Genomic DNA, 27,579 nt, shown 5'->3' with positions numbered 1-27,579 from the left:
ACGTGGCAACTCCAACAGCCTGACCGCGTGAGAAGACGGCAGGGGAAGAGAAAAGACATTCTGGCCTTCCATCACAGTGAGGAGGTGACTGGAGGAGACTCACTGTGATGGATGTTTCTTTTTGTTTGGTGTTGGTTTATGATTGTGTGTGTTATTGCTTATTTTTATTGCTCTTATTGTTGGACTGTGGGTAATCTTTCATTTCACTGCACATTTATGTGTATGTGGCAAAGAAACTTGACTATAACTATGACATCTCTGACGAAAAAGGATAGGTGACGTTTCAGGACAGGACCCTTCTTCAGACTCATTTATATCTTGGGTATAAACCAGCATCTGCAGTTTTCTACATGTAGCTGTTGCTCATCCACGACAGCTCAGTGTTCAACACAATCATTCTCTCCAAACATAAACTTGGACGAGTTTAAGAAAACTGTTTAACCCTACGTAACTGGATCCTCGACTTCCTTATCAGCAGACCACAATCAATATTAAGATAGACACAAAAAGTTGGAGTAACTCAGCGGGACAGGCATCATCACTGGAGAGAAGGAACGTGTGACTGTTTCGGGTTGAGACAGTTCTTTGTGTCTCCCATTCCTTCTCTCCAGGGATGCTGCTTGTGCTGCTGAGTTACTCCAGCTTTTTGTGTCTATCTTCGGTTTAAACCAGCATCTGCAGTTCCTTCCTACACAATCAATATGAATTGGCAGAAACATTTCCTCTTTGATAACCATCAACACAGGTACACTACAGGTCTGTGTTCAGTCCCTTACTCAACTCTCTTGATACCCAATTGTGTCACCGGGCACAGCTCCAACCCATCTTTAAATTTACCGATATCATCATTGCTGGATGAATGATGAGTAACAATGTGTCAGAGTACAAGAGGGAGATTGAAAAACTGATTGAACAGTGCCAGAACAACCTTGCTCAGCAAGACCAACGAGCTGATGGTCGACTTCAGGTGAAGAAAGCCAAAGATTCATGGTCTTCAACATTGTCGGCAGTGAGTCAACATGGAACAGTATAGCACAGGCCCTTCGGCCCACAATGTCTGTGTGAAATATGATGCCAAGTCCAACTCTTATTTGCTGCACCATATCTACATCTCCCTCTTCTCTGCATATCCAATTAGTCTGCATAGTCCCTTAAGGCACCAATTAATCTCTTAAATGCTACTATTGCATCTGCCTTCTCCATTACACCCGGCAGAGTGTTTCACGCACTCACCACTCTTGTGTAAATAAAAACTTGCCTTGCACATCTCCTTTACATTTTGCCGCTCTCACCACAAAGCTATGCCCACTGGGATCCTGGGTTAAAAGGTTCTATCTACATTATCTTTAGCCTCACCTAATTTTACATACCACAGCTTCAAGTTCCAGGAGGCGCATTTCTCTGAAGATCTGTCCTGGGCCCTGCATATTAATGCAATCACAAGCAAGCTCATCAACTCCTCTACTTGATTCAGTATGTCACTGAATACTCTATTTAACTTCTACAGGTGTAGAGAGCATATTGACTGGTTGCATCATGGCCTAGCTCAGCAGGCTGATTGAACTATTATGGTTACTTAGTATTGCAGTCTAGCTATTGTATTTTTGATCATTACACGTCTGCTTGTAATTGCATGATAAGGGCCCATTATGCTGCAGCAAATAGGAATTTCTGTGCTCTGTTGTCAGCAGTGTTGCAGTGCTAATTTTTTAGGTGCCAGAGCTGTCATTGGTGCCGGAGAGGCCGCTGTTAAATTCCCCGCTAGTTAAAATTCCCCACTTTATATTTTGGCTTTTTTTTTTTTTACAGGTGTGCACCCCTGGTTGTCAGTACATATGACAGTTGTCTCTCGAGGTGGTGTTTTAGTCTCAAGTTTCTATTTCTCTTCATAGTTTAAGTCATTAAGAAAATCAATTATTCACTGTGACCCTTGTAAAAAAGTGATGCTCATTTAATGCTGGAGGTTATCACAAGTGAGATATTAAAGAACTTATTGGTTTTTCCCACAAATACATTGTGCAGTAATCTACTCAAAGACTATTCTGCTTGGGGTTTGTTTAATGCTCACGGGATTCTTCACGTCGGATGACGACTCGGGTACAGTCAGCTTGACAGCTTACCTGCAATTTCAGATCAGTTACTGTAGGCACAGTAGTTGAGTAGTTGACCAAAGAACGGGTGAACTGATCCACTTACTTACAAATTTCCATTTTCACTGAGTACTTTTCACCTCAGTCTGCTTTGATAGAGTGGTTTTCGGTAGGATGCAATTATGCCATAAATTTCACATGTGCGACATTAATACTTAACAAGCTTTAAAACAGATAGTTTTAAACTATCTGTACAAATAACGATTTGTCAGCAAGAACGCAAATCAGCTGCAATTCCTTTGCATGCAAGTCTTCTATTATTACAGCATATACTGAGGGCTGAAGCTGGCCTTAGAGATATGGAAGCTAAACGTCTGTAACAGTTACAGACTCACTGTCTGTAACTGAAACACAATATCTGTCACCTGTTCGGAATTTCCAACGCATTTACGCGTGTGGCTTCATGTACAGGAAGGTGATAGAGAGCTTAGTGACATGGTGTCAGGATAATAACCTCTCCCTCAATGTCAGCAAGACTAAGGTGTAATTATTGGTTTAAGGGGTGTGGTGGAGTACATGCCCCGCTCAACATCAATGGTGCAGAAGTAGAAATGATTGAGAGCCTCAATTTCCTTGGCATTAATATTACAAATGATCTGATGTGGACCAATCATATTGATATGACAGCCAAGGAGGTATACCAACTTGAGGAAATTCAGCACGTCTCCAGTGACTCTTACAAACTTCTATCGATGCATCACAGAAAGCATATGGTCGGGTTGCATCAGAGCTTAGTTTGGGAACAGTTCTGCCCAAGATTGCAAGAAACTGCAGAGTTGTAGATGTAACCCAGTCCACCACACAGACTAGACTTCCACACAGACTGGACCATTGATTCCATCGACACTTCACCCTGCCTCGGAAAAGCAGCCAACCAGACTCAGGAACAACTCTTTCCCTTCTGTTATCAGGCTTCTGAACCATTCTTCTCTAAGCCTGGGGACTGTTTGATTCACTTCTATCCCATTGTGGACATTGGACTTTGTCTATGGAACTGAAGCGCTACAATGCTGAGAACTACATTCTGCACTCTATCTTCACCGTTGCTCTACGTACTTGAGTTTGACTTGATTGTAATTATATTTGGTATATCTGATCTGTTTGGAAAGCATGCTAAAAAGCTTTTTCACTGTACCTTGGTAAACATAATAATAAACCTAAACAATATTAGAAATCGCATCAAAAATAGTGCAACCTTATTTTGGGCGTTGGGGGGTGCTGATATGTTTGATGGTTCAGGCAACGAAAGGCACAATTTTTTTAAAAAAAACTTAACTTGTGAATGCTTGACAATTACCCGTAGCAATTAAGAGGTTCTTTAATAAAAAGTGAACTGTTGATGTTTAAAAGTAATTTTTTTATTCTCCTTTCTCAATTTTTCTATTTTTTTGATAATCACTGCATAACAGTTAAAATTTTATACGCTGCCACCAGAGCTTCAGACAAGGCAGCATAAAGTATTTACATATTCTTAAACAGGGGGGGAAGGGAAAGAGAAAAAAACCACAAAATCCATAATTAGTGCAATCTCATCAGATCTTCATTTTACATATCGAAGATTATTTAGAATTGCTTCTTTAAACTGCGCATAAAACTCTTGTAATAATTCTATACATTTTTTATGCTTCAATAAAATCTACTTACAAGCATCCATACCTCAATTCTTTTAGCTCTGGCTGATACTATCCAGTGTAGCTATTTCAGAAGAAAATAATAGCAATTTTTATCTCATTGAAGAATTTGACACAAAAAATTAAATAAACCATTAAGCTGGTTCTGAAGGGAAAAAAATAACCGTACCAAAGTAGAGTCAGAAGGAGCTGCAGATGCTGAGGAACTCAGCGGGTCAGGCAGTACCTGTGGAGGAATGGACAGATGATGTTTTGTGTGTTGGGACTTTTCTTCAGACTCCCATCATATCCAACTGATTCAGCCAAAGAAAATCCTCCTCCAGAGGATTTACTCTTCAGCTCATCCTTCGTTTCCTCCAGGAAATGGATATATGGTGGGATAGAGTATGAGGAAGGGTCACAATCCAAAATCCTGCCTGTCCATTCCATCCACAGATGTTGCCTGATCTGCCGCGATCAACCAGTACAATCCGGATACAAAATATTTTAAAAACATTTTTTGTTTGTAGTAATGGCTCAGCATTTTAGAGAGGTACTTTTTTGATTTAGGTGAAATTCCGTACTAAATTCCCTGAAGTAGCTGATGAGCAAATATCCTCATACTTGTTACTGGGCATGTCATTTAGATTGTATCTGTGTATAGTTTCTACATTACCTTGCCTTGAATGGTTCCTTATGATTTAGCTAGAAAATCCGAAGTTCTAGACTTAACAACTCATCCTTTGCTCCTACCTTACTCCTCCAGGAAATGGATATGTGGTAGAACAGAGGTCAATTGATATTGGTAGTGATGTGATATAGGTATTGGTAGTGGTCAAAACTACTTCAACAAAGTGACGTTATAATTTATCCTAGAAGAGTTTTAATTTGGTATCTTTCTGTGTACTCTTCAACTGAGATTGCTGAGTAATGATCCAAATGTGAAAATGCAGACTTTACTTGTTTCCCTAGCTTCAATAACTTAGGTTAGATGTGATGCTTTAACCAAGCTCACTGAGGCCAAGATCAAATCTGAACATTACCTCATGTATAGCATCAAAGTATCAATGTATCTATCGAGTACTAAGTCGCTTCCCCTTTGTGCCTCAATGGAAAAAGATAAAAACGATCAGGATAATTAACAAACTATTTAAGTCTCAAACCCAACCCTGAATGGACACATCTGTAACAAGAATAATATGTGCCTTTAATTAATCCACTGCTTTGTTTTCTTACTATCACTAAATCTTAAAGTTAGAGAAGAATTCCGGATGAACGTTAAAGTGAGAGAATGGATCTATACTGTTCATTTCATCATGAGTGTTTGTCAGGTATGGGCTACTCACAATTTTTTTATCCTGAGACTGCTGCAGCCATTACTCAGAGGTGGCTTAGAAAGTTTCAGCGAGGGCTATCAGTAAATTTAACTTTTAATTTTTTTTTAGCATGCACCTTGCAACTAAACAGTTTAAAATTCACATGGAATTAGACAGCAACGTCCAACGTCTCTCTTCTTCCAGTAACACTCTTAGACATTACTCTAAAAGAGTAAGAGGAACAGAGAGCCATTGGGAATCTTCACCTGTCACATACCAATTCTGAGAGCTTTTTACTTGCAGGATAATTATTAAACACAACTATTATCCCTAAATGCAGAAGCACGAGAGCAGCAAGAGAGGAAGGACATTATTAGATGGAAATTTCTAGTATTTCACAGTACACAAAACTGGAGAGTGTAGCATCCATTATTGCTGAAATGTACAACCATAATATAAATCCTGGCTGTCACAAAGTAGCCCGATTGGTTTGAATAGTGCACTAAACTTTAAGTTCAAATGAAAACAAATTATTTCAGACCAATACACACAAACTGTACATCAAAGGAAGACCTACCCAGCTGGAAACCCCACCAAAGATGCTAAGCACATCTAAGCAATTTATCTTGAGGTTATGTGATAAGCTTGTCGATAATATCCTATGTTTTGTCCTCTAAAGGACACCATGTAAGTACTTAAGCTTGGAGTCAACAAAATCATACTTAAGGATTGAATGGCATTCTTTCACTTTTAGTTTGAAATGGGAAGATTGTTTTCTTTGTTTGACTATATACCACACAGGAAGCTGATACTCACAGTCCTTAAAGTCACAGGCTATGAGCTGATGCTTTTAGCTTAATAATCAAGATCAGAAAGAATGTGGTGTTGAGGCCAAGAATGGATCAGCAAAGACCTTAATGAATAGTGAAGCAGGCCCAGGAGGTAGTTCGGCCTTCCTCTGCTCCCACTTCTGATGTTTATATACAGCACTTAATTCTGAGCACTTGTTTCACAGCTAATGCAAACAATCAATGTTGAATAAAGATGGATACTATTTTAAGAAAAGTTGAACTTGGGGAAGTTGGCTGGGGTTTGATGTGGAAAGAGAAATCCATTGTTAATCATACTCCTTTCATTGAACAAATGAGCACTAATATTTGAATGCAAAAAACTTTGAATAAACACAAAGGACTAAAATAAAAAGTACATTCTATTATCGCACATTTTAGTGTTAAGCAACTTCTTGGAAAGATAATTGCCACTTGCGACTAAAAAGGTTCATTGCTGACGAAAGCTTCCCTCAACTCTCTCGACAGTTAATTAAAATGCAGTGAAATGCTAACATCTGAAAACTTTAATGGTGGGCTAAAAAAGATTCTGAGGTTTGTGATTGAAGATGGCTAAAAATATAATGTACTGGTCTCATTATCAGCAGTTTTATAAATAAATGAAAACTGCCATTTATCACAACACTACAATAAACAACTAATGAGATAAATGACCCAGTTGTCTTTGGAGCTTTGACTCTAAAATGGCAATCCTTCAAAATATTAGGAAGCAAACAGATCCACAAAGCAGAAATTTGAAATCAATCACAAAACAATGAACACAATTTGCCCAGATGTTACAACACCCAGATATTAGTTTCCATCCAACACTTCTTTCAATTACACTCTTCTTCAGATTCAAGCAATGTGCAGGGTAATGGGGCAGGGGCAGGAGGTAGGGGTTACTAATTAGAAAGGACTTCCTTGTGCACTGGATGATTCTGTGATTTACAGGCATTACAGCCTCCCCAATCATAGAAAGCCTCACAATCAGTCCCAATCAAACGGAATCTGAAATGCAAGTTCAACCTTCTAGCAAAGATTGGAGGAATTTAAAAAGGTGTAGCACATTCACCTCCTAACCCTAACAACCAAACTGTTTAAAGCAAGTGTCCAATGAGGACATCGGGTTGGACAACTATGATGTGCGTGGCACTGAGCTTCCAGAATGATTTACCGCGTTCTATTTTAAACCACCACTTGCAGCAGGCAGCATATCAAAAGTGACCACAATTTATCCTCAAGCTTGAAAATAAAAATGCCTGAGGGAATAATGCACGCTGCAAAAGTTTTCTGCAGTCTCACTGTCAATGGATAAAATTCTCGTGTGTGACAAATGTGGTGGCAGGGCACGTTTCAGATTAGTGCTTTGCTGAACATTTCTGAAATGAAGTGATGGGGGGGAGGAGGGGGAAAGAGAAGAGAAGTATTTACACTTGTGCTCATTTACTTCTCGCTGCAGCAATAGCTCAAACTGAGATTTTAAACCAACTGTTTGATACCAAACTGCAACTACTTTCAAATTTAGAAACAAACCTTTTGGTATTATTTGTGATTTTAACCCTCTCTATAATTAAATGTATTGATGTATTTCTGTCCAGTTTTACACAAGGACTTCAATGATATAGAGTCCAACTATTTGTTTTATTGGGTTTAGTCTATTGGGATACAAAGGAAAACCATTCCTTCAGTGGGTTTTTTCTCATTCCAATATATTCCCAATTGCAACTATAGGATTTTACAGCTGACTGCAGAGAAACCAACTGCAAACATAAAGGTTGATATGGCTAACTGCTGAAAGTTATTGTGAATGACAGATGGTTCTACTGGATTCAGCTTTATACTCAGCAATTGGCCCATCTCCATATAAATTAATTAACCAAACTGCTGTACTGCCAGATAATATCACAAATAACTTTAAGTTTCCCATTTAGGTTTTTGTGGCACCCAGGGAACCCAATCAATGCCATGGGACAAAGGATCCTTGTGTAGACTAACGCTGGCACGTTGTAATTAAGATACATTTTCACGGTACATGCAAGAGGTTAAAATCAAACGGTTGTGATGCTAGCCTTAAACAAGTTCAGTTATCCTGAATCAGCCTTAAAACTGCAAAACAAAAGAGAAATATTTGAAGTCAGCTACATTTTACTTAAATTTCTAGTGCACCTAGTTCCAGTCTGGTCACACCATTTAAAGGCCAGGTTTAGCGCAGATAACTCTTCAACTCTAGTTTAGGTACATGCAATGTGAATCCAATAATCTACTGAAACATCTGGCACATTGTAAAATACTAATTAAATTTATAAACACTCTTCCCGCATGGATCCCACAATACTGATGTATTGACATTTTAGGACAATTAGGAAACAATTCTTTTTGGGCGATACTAAATGATGGAAACTTCAGCAATTCCAAACAGAGAACAAAAATGAAATAACTTTACAAATCTTTGTGAACAATAGAAAGGTGATGTCAAGCTTTTTTTTTGTTTTTCCTTTTCTTGCAACACAAAACAAAGAAAGCACACGATTTCCATCACAGCAAGTATCTGCGTCTAGCATCTTCATCCAGGGTAAGGTCAACAACCTCTGGTGGCCCGCTCCAGGTCGGCTGGGAAATGGCAGGCCATGAATGCATTTGTTGTTGTTGCTCCCTGCTGCCGAGGCAGTACGAGTGAGGAGTCTGCTTCCATGCTGAACATCGCTGAATGACACCAGGTCTGCTCTGAGTGCACCTGTTTAAAACAAAAGTGAACAATCTGTCTTCAATACACTTTCGTTTTTGTTTGAATTCAAGTTTTTCTTTTTAAGGGCAACAGTTCCTTTGTAGAATCTGCCTCATCATTTCTGTCATAGAGCACATAACCTCAAGATAAATCGTTTAGATGTGCTTAGCATCTTTGGTGGGTTTTCCAGCTGGGTAGGTCTTCCCTTGTTGTGCAGTTTGTGTGTATTGCTCTGAAATCATTTGTGTTAATTTGAACTTAAAGTTTAGTGCACTATTCAACTCATCGTATGCAAAATTCTGAGCACTTTCCCTGCAGCAATACATTTTACCTCCAATTTGAATGACTGCACCCAAGCATGGTAGAGCTTGTAATTCTACATTTCCTACTACCCTCCTCTGCCTGGCCAGTAACTCGTGCTAGGTATTAACCCCTTTAATACAAGTAGCCTTTAGAGTATCTTTTCCACTCAGTTGTTCGTCATGCGCAAACTTGAGCATCAAGAGATTATTTGCAGAGATGGCAGCACAGCAGAGTCCAACTTCTGCCTATCTCAGGCCCATAAACATATACTCCCCAGAGGAGGGTACAGACTTTCCTCTCTTTAAAATTCTGTAGAGCATTCAACTAAATTGGAATTAGCCATCTCAGAACAAACCAAAGAAAATATGACCGAACCCACCTGAGGTGGTTTAATTTATGTTTGGTTAGGTTTAGAATTATTGTCATACGTACAATGAAGAATTGTGTTTTGCATTCCATGTAGGCAGATTGTACCATAAGTGCATACATCAAGGTAGCGCAAAAGAGGGAGAAAACTGTAGTATGTGGTTTCCAGCTACAGAGAAAATGCAGGAAAGAGCAAGGGCTGCAACGTGATAGGCTGGAAGATCAAGAATCTTAGTTTGTGAGAGGATCATTCAAGAGTCTGATAATAGCAGGGTGAAAAAAGGTGTTTGTGAGTCTGCTTGGATGTGCCTTCTCGATGGGAGAGGGGAGAAGAGAGTGTGACCAGGGTGTGTGGGGGTCCTTGACTAGTTTGGCTGCTTTCCTGAGACAGCAGGAATTGTAGAGTCGACGAGGGGGAGGGGGAATCTGCCAATTTACTTAATGGACATATGGAAGCAGAAGGCATTAAGCAAAACAGAGACAGATGTAAAAATGAACACATTCCATCGATTACTGTCCCGTTTGAAGATTTGTTTTTTAAAAAATCAAAGCTACAGGATAACAGAAAAAAAGGCAGGTGTCATGAGTTTCTTGGGACGATACTGTGGTTGGTTTTGTTCTTTTTAATATACTATCAATTAGATAGTATCGGAAAATAGATAGTATCTTTTTTTTAGATATTATCAAATAGATTCATTTAATTCAAATTATGTTTTTTAGGTGAAAACCTTTGTTTTTTTTAAGGTTCTATTGACCTAATGTAAAGTTCTTCCAGGCAATAAATACTAGAGAGCCATGTGATAAAGAAAATTAAGTTGCAGAAATGTAATCAGACACACTAAACTACAGGAGCTGACAGAACAGTATTGGTAATTTTTTTTAAATGGTATTCAATGCACCCAAAAAGAAATATACTCATTTAAAAAAGCTAAATGTTCTAATCTGTATGTTAGTAATTTTAAACCCTAGTGTTAACTGTGCTTTACACGTGTGCAAATATCAACGCCATTTCTATTTAAAATTTAACATTATAACATTAATAAGCAATGAAACTCTAGAAAGACCCTTATTGGCTGTCAACGTTCTTGCAAGGAGATCTGCAAGCCCTGACACTGCACTAGGCTGTGCAGTACTTAATATTGTGGAGTGATTGTACCTTGAATCTTCTTGGACTCCTACTATTTCAACCTCACTATCTGAGGAGGCAATCTGGATTTCCTCCTTTTCCGGTATAAAGAAGCCTGTGGAGCCATCAGCCGCAATGAAGTTTTCTTCTCCGCGGCCTGCATGGAACCAGAAGCAAACATCAACTAAGGAAAGGGTCAAAGTCCTTGAAGATGAAAAATCATTAGCATTTCAAATGTAATCAAAATCTCTTGTCAACTCATGATCGGTCTGCAAATGCTCTTATTTTCAGCATCTCAACTCTTGCCTGTTTCTGGTTTCCCCCCACCCTAATCTCTTCCTGTAGAGCATGCTGTAAATCAGAATCCTTCATTATAAGAGGTTAGTCTGAAAGAGGTGGTTCCATGGCCTCCCCCCAACAGCCAGGTTCCCATCTCTCAAGCGGCCACAAGGGGCCAGGTGGGATTATTCCTCCCTTCATCACACCCCCAATGGCAAGGGGGATTAGGCCTCTCCCCCCCCCCCCACACACCTCAACAGCCATAGGAGGGGGGAAGAAATCAATCCCCTCCCACAGCCAGGGAGGTGCATGGACAGATGTTACATCTGCTGTGGTTGCAGGGTTAAAGTGCCGAGGTTAGGTGCGAAGGGATGTGCAAAACAAGGAGATGAGCGTGATGTAAGAGGACACCAGAGTGCCCATGGAAAACCCATGTGGTTACAGGGAGAACGTACAAACTCTGTAGACATCACCCGTAGTCAGGATCGAACCAGGATCTCTGCGCACATTAACTCCAGCCCCCGAGACAGCCTTGATCCATAGTAATTCTCCTACTGCTGCCACATGTTAATGGCAAACACCATTGACCTGGCCTTGACTCATCTCTGGAAAATGTGGATATCAAGGATACTTATATCAGACTCTTATTTATTCACCACAGTTCTGTCTTCAACATCATAATTCCAACCAAACTGATCTCTCAACTCTGGGATGTCAGACTAGGTACATCTTCTGCAACTCGATCTGTGGCTTCCTGACCCACAGACCATAATCAGTAAGGATAGGCGACAACACCTCCTCTGCAATAATCCTCAATACTTCCTCCATGACATCATGTTCATTGAGCCTTTTCTAACCCTAGCTTTAAAGGAGAATCAATTGATCTTCCTTTGATACGAGACCAAGATTTTATCAAGGTCAGAATAGATGTCCTCTTTGGCTTCTAGATTTGAAATATGTGCCTATGTTGGTTCCATATTAAGTTTAAGAAAAACACTGGTGCAGTGGCTTAACTCATGGGTACTCATGTACTCATGGGTACAGATTGAAGCTATTGCACACAATTTGAAGGTAAAAGAAAAAAGGTGAATGTTTTTCACTAACTAACCTGTAACACATTGTTCCAGTAGTCCCTGATTCCTTATTGTGTTCACTTTAAACTCATGATGTCCAAAGGAGAATTGTTCCTGAACGGCAGCAGCTGCAAGAAGATTATCCACATTCAGCACACTTGGGTCGGAGTTAGTGTCAGAAATATCGTAATGTGCTGTCACTGGAGGGCCATCTGGGAACACACAACACCATAGATGAGTTTATTCACATATGCAAGTAAAAGTAGATGAGAGCAAAGTAAAAACATTTCTGATAACCAAGCAGATAACAAAAATTAAACAAAAGGTAGAGAATTTCTTTCACTTTCTACGGTGATTAGCCTCTAGCATTCCTCCTGCTCCTGATGCCTCGTTAAACGCAGTGCAATCTCGAGCACGCACAAAGAAATAACCCTGGCATTTTGCCCATGAAAATGCAGGAATGGGAAAAAAATAAAAGATGCCAACCTTCAATCTTTTCAATGTGCTCTATAAAGTCTGCCATAACTCCTGAAGGTGTTAGAGATAATCTAAAAACAAAGCATTAAATGTGGACAGCACTGTAGACAGTCTGACTACGAGCCACAAATACACATGTTCTACCATTTAAAAAAACCCTAAATGGTCAGAACAAACCACATACCCAATTTCCTAGAACTATCCATATAAGTAAACAAATATTGGGGTACTATTCACTACCCAGATATTTGTTTAAGTGATTGAAAAATTAGAATATATACAATTCTATTTTGGAAGTTTCTTACATCAACAAAAGTGCCAAAAACACAAAGCCAATATAGTCCTCGTAGCTTTTCTTAATTTCATGTTATCTAGTCTGGGTTACTTTTGTTGTATTGCATGGCAAGATTTGCCTCAAATAGAGTAATGTATAAAGATGTGAAGCAAAGACAAAGCACATTTTGTTGTGACTGCTTAGCGTACTCATCATACTGTACTTCAGTAGGTGCTAGCACACATTTTGACGACACATTTGCTTCAACAACATCCAATGTTCTAACTAGTACTCCCACGTGAGGCATTCATATCAAAGCCTAACCTCAAAATTAAGCTCAGATAAGCAAGCTTAACCAACTTCTAATCAATATGCTCCTTATAATAAAGGACAGAAAGTAAGGCAAGATCAAACTATCGTGCATCACAGAGATTGCCCTTATAACATACAACAGTGTAAAATATTAGATTACGCTTTCCAATGAAGTAAAAGGGCAACTTGATGGCATTCAGAAAGTAGAACACGGATAGTTTAACGACTTATCATTTTTAGATAAGCATTTTGTGGCAGGGTTGAATATTTAGCTATCCTTGCCATAACTTAACCGCCCATAAATGAAAAGTATAAGGAATAAATCAACACTGACAGGTAAAACTGTATTTAAATAGTCTACAGTTTCTCACTCTATAAACCTGTATTTGTGTGAGCACATAAGGGGCGGTTTTATTTTGCAGTCATCATTCGCTCTAGCCATTCTACCATTTCAATCTACCCATTCCCTACAATCGCCACTAAAGCTGCGCAAAGACCTATCATTCGACCAAGTGTTACAAGGTAACCAGGCAAATACAGGCTACTAAACTATGTAGCTTCTGCACAGTAACTCTTCAATAAAGATAAACTGATTTTGAAAAATTCATGATGCACAAGGTCAAAAATCTGCACTTTATACAGCTGCAGCACATTTTAAATCACTTCCAGTTTTGAGAAAGACTCTTCAAAAGGAGGCCAAGTTATATTGGCAAGTTTTTGCGTAAATTCCAAAGTCACTATAACACTGGGAAATTCCACCCCCCCCCCCCCCCCCCATCACTTTGCTCCAATTCATATCTTTAAAATAATTTGCATTGTATTACATTTTATGTCTATTCTGTATTACCCAAAATATAAAATGTGCAGTCACTGGAGGGCCATCAGAGAACACAGAACACAATGCATGTTGAAAATGAAAATGCTATCTTAATTCTTTATTCTGTAAATGTTAGTTGAAACAAGACTCATCCTTTCAACCTCATATACACTTGTCAAAGGCCTATTCCCTTGACTGTTTGCAAAAAAACATTTCCCTCAGCCATGACATATCCCCATATCACCCAATAAATACCTGTTGTAAATTATTGCACGTGTAGAATAGATTCAGTCAGTCTCTATATCCTAGTTGTAACATAATTTATTACAAAGGTATATTCCTCACAGTTAATATTAAGGACAACAGTTCTCATGCCCATCCTTTACAGCATTTGGCCGTCTTTAAGATGACTGGTGTAACACACATTATCATGATGCATTGATTTAGGTCTGATAAAACTTGCATCTATTGTATTAACAAAATAATAGGACAGCAATCTTGGGCAGGCCACTTTTTTATCTCACATTTTCACGAGGATTAACGAAAAAGTGTGCATGTACTGATTTTTTTATTTGCCAGCTGAACCACCTGATACTTCCCTGGTGATGCCATTGCAAATTAGTTATAGAATAGCATTGGTTGAAGAATAGTATACTTCATCAAACAAGGGAAAGAACTGTATAGAAAGGTTTAAAAGTATTCTCACTTACCAGCTCTGTCTAATGTACTATAAACTATATTTGCCCCCCTGTTAAATTCTCACCTATCTAGTTGATTTAAAAATGAGATAAATTGTAACAATTGAATAAGAATTAAAAAAACATTTTAAAAATGTGAATGCGTTTCTTTTAAGGAATGGCAATTAAATTAGAAACTATACCGAAAATGAAAAATAGCCACTAGGGGGGCAAAAGCCTTTTCTTGGTGTGACAGTGCCTGGAATATTTAAAATATTTGGTGAGGCAGCAGTGCTAATTGTTATGCCATCAAGTCGTGCAGTTTTTCTTTAGATATCATAACAGATCTGTTGCTATTATTTGCACACATAGGCAACTTAATGGCATGACAATTAGCACCACTGCCTCGCAGCACCAGGGACCCAGTTCAATTATAACCTCAATTAATACTTTGAGGCTTTCTACTGAGTTCTTCAGTTTAGTTTTAGTTTAATTTAGTTTAGTTTAGTTTAGAGAGACACGCAGAAACGGACCCTTTGGCGATCCCTGCCCACTAACACTATCATACACACACAGGGACAACGCACAAATTTCCCAAGCCAATTAACTTATAAATCTGTACGTCCCGAGTGTTGGAGGAAACCGGAGATCCCGGAGAAAACCCAAGCAGGTCACAGGGAGAATATTAAAAACTCCGTAAAGACAAGCACCTGTAGTCAGGATCAAACCCAGGTCCCTGGTACTGTAAGGAGCAATTCTACCGCTGTGCCAACGTGCCACTTCCCCATGATAAACTGGTCGATTTATTGGCTGCCGTAAATTACCTATGATCTTTTTTGCAACTTACCAATGCAAAGGTGATGGTGGGCAAGTTAACGGGCACATGAGTGGGAATAATTTGCGGGGCTACAGGGGAAAAGGGAGAAGGGAGAGATTGGAATAGCTCTGCTGAAAGCTGGCATAGACTTGATCGGCAGAACTGCTTCCTTCTGTTGTAATATGAATGAATTAGGAGAGGACTTAAGAATGTGGAATGAAGGCAATTAAGTACCACCACCAGGTGGCGCCGTACATGGCAGCCTCACCAACAGCCTGTCTTGTCCCTTTCTTCTTTTGTTGTTTTTAGTCTGTTTTTACTTGTAGGTTCAAGTGTACTTTTAGTTTTTGTATTATGTGGGGGTGGGGTTGGGGTTGAGAGAAACTTTTTTTATCTCTTCCCTCGACGGAGATGCGATTTTTTTCCCTATCGTATCCCCGTCCGCACTGCGGCCTAACATCATGGAGCTGGCGGTCCCTTTGTTAGGGATCGATTTCGGAAGCTCCAACCACAGGAGCTTCGACCGGCCCGATCGCGGGAGCCTCGATCACCCCGATGCGGGAGGTTCGATCGCCGACTACAGAGCTTCGATTACCCCGACCGTGGGAGAAAAGAAGGAAAGAGGGGAAAGTTATTTGCCTTCCATCACAGTGGGGAATGTGAAGTCGCCAAAAAAACAAAATGGATGTGCTGCCTGCACTGGTGAGGACTCAGAGGGAGTGCCTTGAGTGCAGTGATCTCAGAGTTTGCGGAGACATCGCTCCATGAGGTCTAGTGCGAGTGTGGACGGCTTTCTGACTGTTCGGGCGGACAGGGACTGCAGAGAGAGTGACAGCAGTCGGTACAACTCTGGTCACATCACGGCGAAGGAGCGTGTGCCGTGACCTGGACATTGAACTGATGGCTGTGGGTCTCCGCTCATGCTGTGTGCCCTGGGGATTCTCACACGCCGCTGTGGTGGCTGATTAAGTCTATATTTAATCTTTATGTAGTTATGTATCTTGTTGTATTTTTTGTATGACTGTATGGCAAATCAAATTTCACTGTACCTTGGACACGTGACAATAAAGTACCATTGAACCATTGAAGTATCAACTATGAGAAAAAAAATATTTTCGTAAAGGATTTTTGTTTTGACTAAATGTTTTGACTGAATGTTTTGGTATGGACAGGGACATTTTTGTCAACTAAAGATAATAAATTCCCTCCTGTGGGAAAGTAATGGATGGTTAGTTCGATTGATAGATCACTAGAACACAATGGCTAGTTGCAGAGTCCTGAGGGAATTGTTAGGTAAAATCAAGGGATATGGGGGAAAATCAGGAATGGGGAACTGATTTTAGATGGTCAGCCATGATCATGTTGAATGGCGGTGCTGGCTTGAAGGGCCCAATGGCCTACTCCTGCACCTATTTTTCTATGTTTCTATGTTTCTCTTGGCATCATGTTCAGCACAGACATTCGAAGCTGTAGGGCCTCCTCCTGTGTTGAACTTTTCCATGTTCTATGAATATATTATGTCAATTTAATAAAATCAGGGAAAATTGGTACATTTAAAAAGGAGATGAGAAGGAATTTCTTTAGTTAGAGGGTGGTGGATCTGTGGATTTAATTGCCATTGACGACCTTGGAGGCCAAGTCAATGAATATTTTTAAGGTGGAGGTTGACAGATTCTTGATTAGTATGGGTGTCAGGGGTTATGGGGCAAACGCAGGAGAATGGGGTTGAGAGGGAAAGATAGATCAGCCATGATTGAATGGCAGAGTAGACTTGATGGGCCGAATGGCCTTATTCTGCTCCTAAAACCTATGAACTTATGGTTTAGTTTAGTTTGTCAGCAAGTTACCAGGACATCCATGAACAGGGTCACAATCTGCACAGCCCAAGGTCAAACTACTCATGGCCAATGCTCATCTGCATCAAGGATCTCCAGATTAGTAAGAATCAAGCAGTTAATACAGCCACAAAGTTGGCTCAAGGTGGAGGAGATAGCACAAGGCTCTGACAGGTCCAATATTTAGCAGCCGATATTTGACTTTGATAATTATTTGGGGGTTACAGAATCTAACTCATAAGCACTGCAAACCATTTCTTCAGTTGGGGTACAATTGTGTATGAAACTATAAAGAGAGCATTAGCTAATTTCCAGAAATCCACCACTTACAAAGGACAATACAAATTACTCCAAGAGACAAACACAAATGCCTGCATGTGCCTTTCAGAAGAGTAATTAATATCACTTGCTGCTTAGATAATACATCAAAAAGCATACATTTTAATCCAGCAGTCTATTTAATAAACTGAATCAGGTTGTAAATTCTGACTTGAAATGTTTTTGGGGCATCAGTCATTCTCCATTTAATTCAGCATTGCTAAAGTATTTATAGAATAATTCATGGTTCTAAAATATATCAATATCACAACTACATACGCAATATTCCTTTGACTTTGTGCATTCATAACAACGAGGAACTAAACCCTGATAAAGTAACAGCCTGGTGTTTTAATTCTACTGTGAAACTAAGAGAGATTTTACCTTTATTTATTTTTAGAGATACAGCGCTGAAACAGGCTGCTCAGCCCACCGGGTCTGCGCTGACCAGCAATCACCGTACACTAGCACTATCCTACACACTGGAAACAATTTACAATCTTTACCAAAGATAATTACCATATAAATCGAAACATCTTTGGAGTATGGGAGGAAACAGCAGCATCTGAGGAAAACCCACTCAAACGTACAAACTCGGTACAGTCAGCACCGATAGTCAGGATCAAACCCAGGTCACTGGCACTGTAAGGCAGCAACTTGACCGCTGCACCACCGTGTCATCCAATCACACTTTGTATTCAATCAGAATTTACACTTGGAAATTTGACAATGCAGTGTGCTGAAGCAGCAAGATGTTTCATTATGAGAACATCCCTCCTTCCCCCTCTGGATTTATTAAATTTCAGTTTACATTGTGAAAATGGGAAAGAAACCACAGGCAGAATGTTGCATGAATTATCATCAAACTCTTCGTATTAACGAGCTCCAAAGGGAGATAGGTTCAGGGTAGATATCCTACCTGAACAATGGTAGCATGCACACCAAGAGATATGGGGATGGAGGATGAAAACAAAGACATCTAGTTAAAAAGCAGAGCAAACTTCTCTCTTCCCTTTAAAAGTAAACAAAGTTTATAAAGCTTTTCTGGTATTTCATACACATTTGCACTCAAATAATCTTATATGAACCTGCAAATTGCAATGCTTTTGTTTACGGTGTGGGCATGCAAGGTAAAAACTAAAATGCAAAAGGATTAAAAACACAGCCTGGACAACATAAATGTACAGGGTGGACAAATGCTATCATCAAAGCTTAAATGCAGCCAGTAATTGATGGCTATGAAATAAGAGACATCAATTTACTGGAAATGAATTAAACAACTAAGGTTCAACGCATTAATAAATTGACAAAAGAAAACACCAATTTAAGGGTTTTTTCGCAGATAGGTGACACATAAACAATCTAGAATTAACAGATTGCGCCGATAAATGTATTTGAATATTGAGAGCAAAGCTGTCAACAATTTGCACTCCAACAACATTGGTTCGAAAGGAGCTCCAAGTTAGAAATAATGCAACTTTGAATTAAAAAAGCAAGGTACAGGCTTGTTATTGATCCAATACATCAGTTTTTTCTTAAAATAACCATCTAAATTAGACAAACAAATTAGGTTAAAAATTCCACAGTAAACACACTGAATTCCACAGAAAAGTAAAACTTTTCCAAAAAGAGTACAGAGAGAAGAATGAGGTAAAAACCACTGAACTGGAAAATGATTTTGATGAATGATACAACTATCACAAGTCTAGTCCTATCAAATTACAAAATCTATGGCACATACAGTACTGTCCACATTTATTCAATTGCGCACTTGCTTCCTATCTTTTTGCCAATCAGTCATTCAAAAGTAAGCAATGATATATGAACCAGAGCTTTTCATGAATGTACAGTTTAGACCTAATTACAAGAGGCTTATTTTAAATTATATGGATGTATTTTTCTCAACCGAATAAACCTCACCTTTGCTGCAATTCCCCCAGAAAAGGAAACTATCTGGTGAAGATGGGTTTTTCACACCTAACAAGAATATACTAAATCACACGAAATTAATAGAATGGAATTGATTTTACGAAAGATTCCAGCAATGCCACAGGTTCACATACTACATTCATATTCACAGGTGGATCTCCAAAAACCACAAATGCAGACATGCAAATTGATTCCAACACTGAAACTGAAAAATGATCGGAATAGAAACATTATTATGACGTGCTTTGAAGAACAATGATGCAGATAGCTGTGAATACATGCTGGCAGAAATAGCTTCCCCAATTTCATCCAACTAGAGAAGTGACAACTAAGTTAGTTAAAAGGACTTAAACAGCTCTTTAATACTCGCCTCAGAGGCCATTCTCCATCTACAACCCGAGGCAGTTGGTACAAGCAGGTTATTCAATTGTGTGTGGATAGCAAAACAGATCCTAAAAATATTCACGTCTAATGTTGGCTTTCCAACAAAAGTATTTTAAAAGCACCCAATTTTTTTCTTTTTTGAAATATTATTCAGTATTTTTATTGTAGTAAATTATTGACCAAGGGTATATTGCATTCAAAAATATAATTTTGAGGAAAAAATTGTATATCATACTCAAACAAGAAAGTAAAGGTGATTGAACCATAATGTCACATAGTATTTCCTTTCATTTTCACTGCAAGTACCAAACATGTGCACATTTTCTGAGGAATGTTACACACTTAACTGAATCAACCTGCTTGTTTGAGCTGTTATTAGAATTTTAGAAAAATAACTGAAAATATATGTTACTCATTATAAAATATAAGATTATGTAATCCATCAAATAATCACATCTCTTGGTGCAGAACGAAGCAAATTAACACTGACTGACCAAGCTTCAGAGACTTTCTCCCAGCCAATATTTATACAATGACAATTAATATATGGAACAAACACATGCAACATTAATTGGTAGTACGAACATGCAAATATAAATAGCTTAGCACCTACCCCTTTAAAACATGTTTGGGAAACATTTCCATTCTTCAGATTCAGAAAGTACAGGCACATCTGGTTATTTCTGTAGCCGTGGTCCTGCATCTTCATGTTACCAAACAACACGTCATCAAGCTTAAGAAACGTACTGCTTTAGTGCAGATCACTACGAGGGAAAGGACCACGGTATTCTGAGACAGCATAAGAGGGATTAAAATGCTTTTATCCAGGGATGATGGTATGGAGGATAATTATTTATCCTGATATGGGCTTGGTAGTGCAGTTTCCAAAGTCTTTTACATTAAAAATATTGTCAAAAACTAAACAGCCATTCAGATCCAAAGGTTTTTTCAAAAGTAAATTGCACTGTGATTTTAGCCAACATTTCTAATAGCCTTTCCTTCGTAACAAAACTCCTTGAAAATGAAAACAATGTTCATAATTGTCAATCTCTATTGTTCTTTGCGAAATTTTAAGTTTTAGTTTAAAAGATTGTGCAAGGTATAGATACTGTATAAACATAATGGCGAAACATACTGATCCAATTTTCATGATATTTTCAATAGCTTATACAAGTGCAACTTATACAAGTGCTTTCACAGGATAAGGAGTAATAAATTCCAAAATTGAAGAATTGGATTCCTTCTGAATATGAGTGTAATAATAAAATGTAAAAAACTAATTTTGAAATTAAATTTCACGAAGGCCTCAATGTACACATCTTGTTGAGGGTAAAAGATGGCCCTTAAAAGAGTACTTATTTTTTTACAAATTATGTATATAAAATGGAATAGTAGTTGTTTGAACAAATTTGCGATGATGCTCATTGAATAAATGTATTTTACTATTTGTCCTTGATTCACATTTTTACTGTAACTTAGTTGGTCATAACAATGGAAAAGCTGTGTTTTCAACGTGTAACGTCAATAGCTAAAATGATTATTTTCTGAAAAATACTTCAATGACCGCCTCTTGCACTGATACATAAATTTATTGCATCTGTGGGAGGTGGTATTATCTGTCACATTAAAGTTTTAAGACCTCCATTATAATAACACCCTTTTTTTATCTTCTCATATCACTGAGTCATAAATCTTTCCTTAAATTAGTACTGGACTGGTATAAATTACATTGTTAACCATTGTCCCTTTCCATCCAACAAAGTCTGAACATTTTACAGGGAGCAATAAGGTTACGAGCAATAATCCTAAACCTCACTGATTAAAAGCATTAAAACTACACAATGAATGTAGGAAACTCAACAGGAGAGACTGACTATCCGTGGCTATCAAGTCAAACTCAGTTCACTTATTCCTCCCATTTCCTGATGGCAATGGAAGGATTGATTAGAAAAAATTAAAAAATAAGGGGAAACACCAAACATCGTCTTTGTTTTAACTGCTGCAAATTAGGTAACTAAGGGTAATAAATAGAGAAACTATGGGGGAGGGGGGTTGAAGAGGCATGAGAAGCAATACAAAGCCATCTATTGAGCAGCACTGCTCAGGGTAATAACTATACATTTAATACAGGTTGGGCTAACCAATATACATTCAACTATTATATTAAATTCTTTAGTGGGTTAACTAGAAACAAGAGCCAACCGATTTAAAGCTTAGTACACCTTTGCCTGTGGTCAGTGCTTTCCCTTCAGGATTGAGGCATAATTGCCTACTGCAATGGAGGGGGTAAAATGCATACAGCTTTACAAAATACTAAATTTTATGTGAATGATTACAGCAACATTCATGGTTCACTAACCACTTGTATATTTTTAACCATCAAATTTAAAAGGTTCCATTTGTCAGAGCCAAGGGGAATGGATTCCCCATTAATTTTTGAAAACTTATGTCCTTGAACATCAAGGGTCATGTTGGTACCTTTAGCCAAAACAGCTTTTTAAATTTAAAGATAATTATTACAAATTTAGCTGTACCACCTCTGACAAAGAAAAACAATTAAATGCAAGGAATTCCATGACAATATTCAAGCAAACAAATCTTAAGGCGGAAAGTGAGATGAAGAGGTTTTTTTAAGCCAGCCAAGCCAACGATGTATTCTGAAAACTTGAACAGACAAAGCCAAAAGGAATCTTTACTCTGAACAATTTATTTTCATTAATATTGCAGTTATTTTACATTTATTGATTTTACAGGGATTTGGGCAATACAGTACTTAGCAAACAATATCGATACATAAGATAAGTAAGGCATTGCAAAAGCAAATCCTTAAAAAAAAGGTGGGCACAAGCAACAACACTGGATGACTGGTACTGCAAATCATGCAATGCCTGTGATCTTGCAAATAATCCTTCACCCTCAGTTTAACAAAATTGTGAATTGTGACTCGTTTAATCCATTTAATGCTTTGCAAATCATTAAGAAGAAAAACACCTTAAACGCAGCGTTATTGTTAAGAATATTTTCACTGATGAATATTAATCTAAACCAATATACTCATTAAAATGTGCACAAACATTTGACTTTCCAATTTTACTCCCACTTAAATAATGAAAATTAAGAACCCACTGCAAAGTTAGTTTAATTCAGATCTGAAATGAAATTAAATTAATTTTCATTCAGTGATCCTATTTCGATCTTGGTGAGATGTAACCTTGATCAGTTCGGCAAGTGGGTTGAGGAATGGTTAATGCAGTTTAATGCAGATAAGTGCGAGCTGTTGCATTTTGGGAATTCAAGCCAGACCAGGACCTTCACAGTGAATGGCAGGGTTTTGGGGAGTGTTGCAGAACAGAGGGTTATTAGGAGGGTAGGTACATAGTTCCTTGAAAGTGGCATAACAGATAGATAAGGTGGTCAAGAAACTTTCGATACATTTGCCTTCATCAGTCAAGGTATTGAATATAATAATTGGGAATTGATGTTACAGTTGTACAAGACGTTGGTGAGGCCACATTTGGACTAGTGTGTTCAGGTTTGAGAACAGCCGGGCAGTTCTCACTCCTACATCTGATGATGCAGAGAAATTGAAATCGATTGATAATTGGCGTCCAATCACAATCAGATCGATTATGTTGAGGATCTATACTAAATTATTTGCTCAACGATTGTCCAATTCAATCACTCTCAATGAGTGACAGAAGCGATTTATCAAGCCACTCTCTGATGCAACCAAAATATTGCTATATTAAATAATATGACAAAAGACGTCAAGAGGAATCATAAAGACCAGGCGATAATATTTATTGATTTAGCAAAAGCTTGACTCCATTTGCCATAAGTTTATTATTAAAGCTTTGGACCGTATCGGGATTGACACCTATTTAGTGAACATCATCAAGGACTTGTATCCTGATACCTACATTTTTATGTAGAAGTGGGTAAAGCGGGGAGACTTCCTTTCCCTAATCTGTTTTGGCATCATAATGGACATACTCCAGTTCATTGGAGAAGGATGGCTTGGTGTTTTACTTTGGTATCAAAGATACATTCTGCACCACTCTCGCCTTTACCAATGACATTGCCTTTATGAGTGACTCTCTTAAGGGAATGTCAAAAATCCTCAACGTCCTAGAAAATTTCTGCAGAAGATTAAGGTTAATCTCAATGAAACTGCCGCCTTGTACATGATGTTGTAAAACAAGTGTTTCATTTTTAACACTGCCGTTAAGTGATCTTTAAATAAACAGTGTTAAGTTTCTCAACCCGGGTGACTGAGGATTATTCGGGCGCCTTGACAGGCCCCTGGGATGGTTGCTCTACAGGGGCCTGGAGTGGTAAAAATCGAGGAATGGGGAAAATGGCATTCAGAGGGCACGACTTAAGTTGTACAAGAAAGTTGAGCTTTTTAAAATCCATTTCAGTCCTTGATTTTACTACTTCCTTGAATACTCCCAGAATACATTAGTCAGTCTAGACAATTCAGACAGACATATCATTAAAAAGTTCCTACATCTACCCAATTCCACAACTAATGGCATTTTGTATGCCACGGGAAGGGATGAAGACCTTACGATCCCCAAACTCAAGACACTGATCTCACTATTCATCGTGATAAAGTACTCTGATTTTAAGATGCGGCATAGACGGAGCAATTGGGAATAGGGGATAGAGTTTTTACAGAAAACGGGGTGGGAAGAAGTGTAGTCAAGATAGCTGTGGGAGTCAGTAGGTTTGTAGTAGATGTTGGGATGCGTCCAGGATGAGGTGTTTCATACTCTGGCATCAGAGATGTCCTCATTCTTTAGGAAACGAGGGTTCCCCTCTTCCATTATAGATGAGGCTCTCACTAGGATCTCCTCTATATCACGCAGCGCTCTTGCTCCCCCTCTCCTCATTTGTAACAAGGATAGAATCCCTCTTGTACTCACCTTCCACCCCATCAGCCGTCTTATAAAACAAATTATCCTCCAACATTTCCATCACCTCCAACGGGATCCCACTACTGGCCACATCTTCCCATCTCCACCCCTTTCTGCATTCCGCAGAGACCGTTCCCTCCATAACTCCCTGGTCCACTCGTCCCTTCTCATCCAAACCACCCCCTCCCCAGGTACTTTCTCCTGCAACCGCAGGAGATGCAACACCTGTCCCTTTACCTCCACCCCTCGACTCCATCCAAGGACCCAGTCTTTCCAGGTGAGGCAGAGGTTCACCTGCACCTCCTCCAACCTTATCTATTGTATCCACTGTTCCAGATGTCAACTTCTCTACATCGGCGAGACCAAACGCAGGCTTGGCGATCGTTTCGCTCAACACCTTCGCTCAGTCCGCCTTAACAAACCTGATCTCCCGGTGGCTCAGCACTTCAACTCCCCCTCCCACTCTGACCTTTCTGTCATGGGCCACCATTGTCATGGTGAGGCCCAGCGCAAATTGGAGAAGAAGCATCTCATATTTCACTTGGGCAGTTTACACCCCAGCGGTATGAACATTTTCTCCAACTTCAGATAGTTCCTCTGTCCCTCTCTTTCCCCTCCTCCTTCCCAGTTCTCCCACTGTCTTCCTGTCTCCAACTACATCCTTTCTTTGTCCCGCCCCCTCCCCTGACACCAGTCTGAAAAGTCTCAGCCCAAAATGTCACCCAATCCTTTCTTTCCTGAGATGCTGCCTGACCCGCTGAGTTACTCCAGCATTTTATGTCTACCTTCGATTTGAACCAGCATCTGCAGTTATTTTCCTACACATCCTATTAAAAACTGATAATTAGTCTGAGAAAGATATCATTTTTTAATTAAAAATTAACTAAGCACTCATCTTAAAAAAGCACATACAGCTAGTATTTACAAAACAAATTCTCAAGACTAAAGAATATGGGGAAACATGCTATTAAAAAGTGAGTTTGTCTTTATGACTGGAGGCCTGTGACCAGTGGATTGCTGCGGAGGTTAGGCCCACTGTTTGTTATCTACATTAATGAATTGGATGACAATGTATTTCACATTGTAAGTAAATTTGCAGATGATACTAAAATTGGTGGAATAATGGACAGGGACGATGTCCAAGTTTACATCAGAATCTAGATCAATGGGAAGGTGGCCAGGGAACGGCAAATGCTATTTAACTCTGACAAGCAAGGTGTTGAACTGTGGTATGCGAAACCAGGGAAGGACTTGCACAGTAAATGGAAGGGCCCTGGAGAATGTTGCAGAAAAGAGCAATCTGTGAGTACAGGTGCATGGTTCCCTGAAAGTGCAAATTATATGGACAGTGTTGTGAAGGTGTGTGACATGCTTGCCTTCATAGGGAAAGATATTGAGTACAAAAGTTGGGACATCACGATACACATGTACAAGTCGATGTCAAGACCACACTTGTACGGTGTGCAATTCTAGGCACCCAGCTATAGTAAGGATGTCATTAAGCGGAAAAGGATGCAGAAAAGATTCACCAAAAGGTTATCGTGGCTTGAGGTCTAGGGAGAGATTGGATAAGCTGGGACTTTATTCTTCGGAACGCCGGAGGCCGAGGGTAACCTTATTGAGTTGTACAAGATCACAAAGGACATGGAGAAAGTGAACGCTCAGACTTCCCAGGGTAGAGTATTATAAAACTAGAGGGCAGACATTTATAGTGGGACAGAAGAGATACAAGATGGCATCGTGGGGAATTTTTACACGCAAATGGCAATCTATCTGGAATGAGCTGGCAGGAAGCTATAGAAGTGAATACAATTTTGACTTTTATAAAGACATATGGACAGATATATAGATAGGAAGAGTTTAGAGAGCTATGAGCCAAATGGAGACATGTAGGACTACATGTGGGCCTAAGCACGGAAGCAGCTGGAAGCCAGCTGCTTCTGTGCTGTAGAACCCTGACTCCAAGATGCAAAATTATCTTTCAAAGTAGATTGTACAATTAAAAATAAATCTAAAATTTGGGGGCGACCACTAGCCACATTTTCCCATCTCTACCCCTTTCTGCCTTCCGCAGAGACCGTTCCCTCCACAACTCCCTGGTTAACTCATCCCTTCCCACCCAAACCACCCCCTCCCAGGGCACCTTCCCCTGAAACCACAGAAGATGCAACACCTGTCGCAAAACCTCCTCCCTTGACTCTGTTCAGAGACCCCAACAGTCCTTTAAGGGGGGGAAGAGGTTCACTTGCATCTCCTCCAACCTCATCTATTGTATCCGTTGTTCAAGATGTGGACTGTTATACATCGGTGAGACCAAACGCAGACTGGGCTATAATTTCGCGGAACACCTTCGCTCAGCCCACGTGAATCACGTGAACAAACCTGATCTCCCAGTTGCTGGACACTTTAATTCTCCTTCCCATTCCTACACAGACCTTTCTGTCCTCGGTCTCCTCCATTGTCAGAGTGAAGCTAAACTTAAATTGGAGGAACAGCATCTTATAATTTGCTTAGGCAGCCCGGTGGTATGAATATTGATTTCTCTCACTTCAGATTCCCTCTCTCTCTATCCCTCTCCAACCCAAGTTGCATTAGCTTCTCATTTTCACCCTACGAACAGCTTACAATGGCCTGTTTCCTTTATCATCGTTACTTTTTTGCATATCTTTAATTCATCGTTCTTTATCTCTCCACATCACCATCTATATCTCTCGTTTTCCTTATCCCTAAACAGTCTGAAGGGTCTCGACCCAAAACGTCACCAATTTCTTCTCTCCAGAGATGCTGCCCATTTACTCCAGCTTATCATCGGTTTAAACCAACACTTGCAGCTCCTTTGTACACATAACTAACTGACTGAATGTTTGATCCTTTATTTATAATCAGATCCATGAATTCTACAATTAAATAATTTGATAGGTGCTTCAAAATATACTAATAGGCACAAGGAAAAAGAGTTGGATCACACTCCATTGCTCAAATGGAAACAAATAATTAAACATACACTAAAACTGGATTATAACATTCTGAATACATAAACTA

General features: G+C 39.2%; 1 protein-coding gene across 8 annotated transcripts in view; it reads right to left on the bottom strand.

Moving 5' to 3' along the window:
- Positions 1-3,486: 3,486 nt before the first annotated feature.
- Positions 3,487-27,579, bottom strand: part of ark2n (arkadia (rnf111) N-terminal like PKA signaling regulator 2n) — an 84,256-nt gene continuing 60,163 nt past the window's right edge. For all 8 annotated transcript variants that reach the window (XM_078416942.1, XM_078416668.1, XM_078416756.1 and 5 more), the window contains 3 exons: positions 11,814-11,990; positions 10,457-10,583; positions 3,487-8,640 (listed from right to left, as the gene is read on the bottom strand). In XM_078416942.1, the coding sequence (XP_078273068.1) occupies positions 8,442-8,640; positions 10,457-10,583; positions 11,814-11,990 (503 nt within the window). In that variant the 3' untranslated portion in view covers positions 3,487-8,441. The remainder of the gene's footprint in view (positions 8,641-10,456; positions 10,584-11,813; positions 11,991-27,579) is intronic.

Source organism: Rhinoraja longicauda, chromosome 1 (assembly GCF_053455715.1).
Source record: "Rhinoraja longicauda isolate Sanriku21f chromosome 1, sRhiLon1.1, whole genome shotgun sequence".
Taxonomy (NCBI): Eukaryota; Metazoa; Chordata; class Chondrichthyes; order Rajiformes; family Arhynchobatidae; genus Rhinoraja; species Rhinoraja longicauda.
The sequence above is the reverse complement of the archived record's forward strand: the minus strand, read 5'-3'. Positions and strand labels throughout refer to the sequence as shown.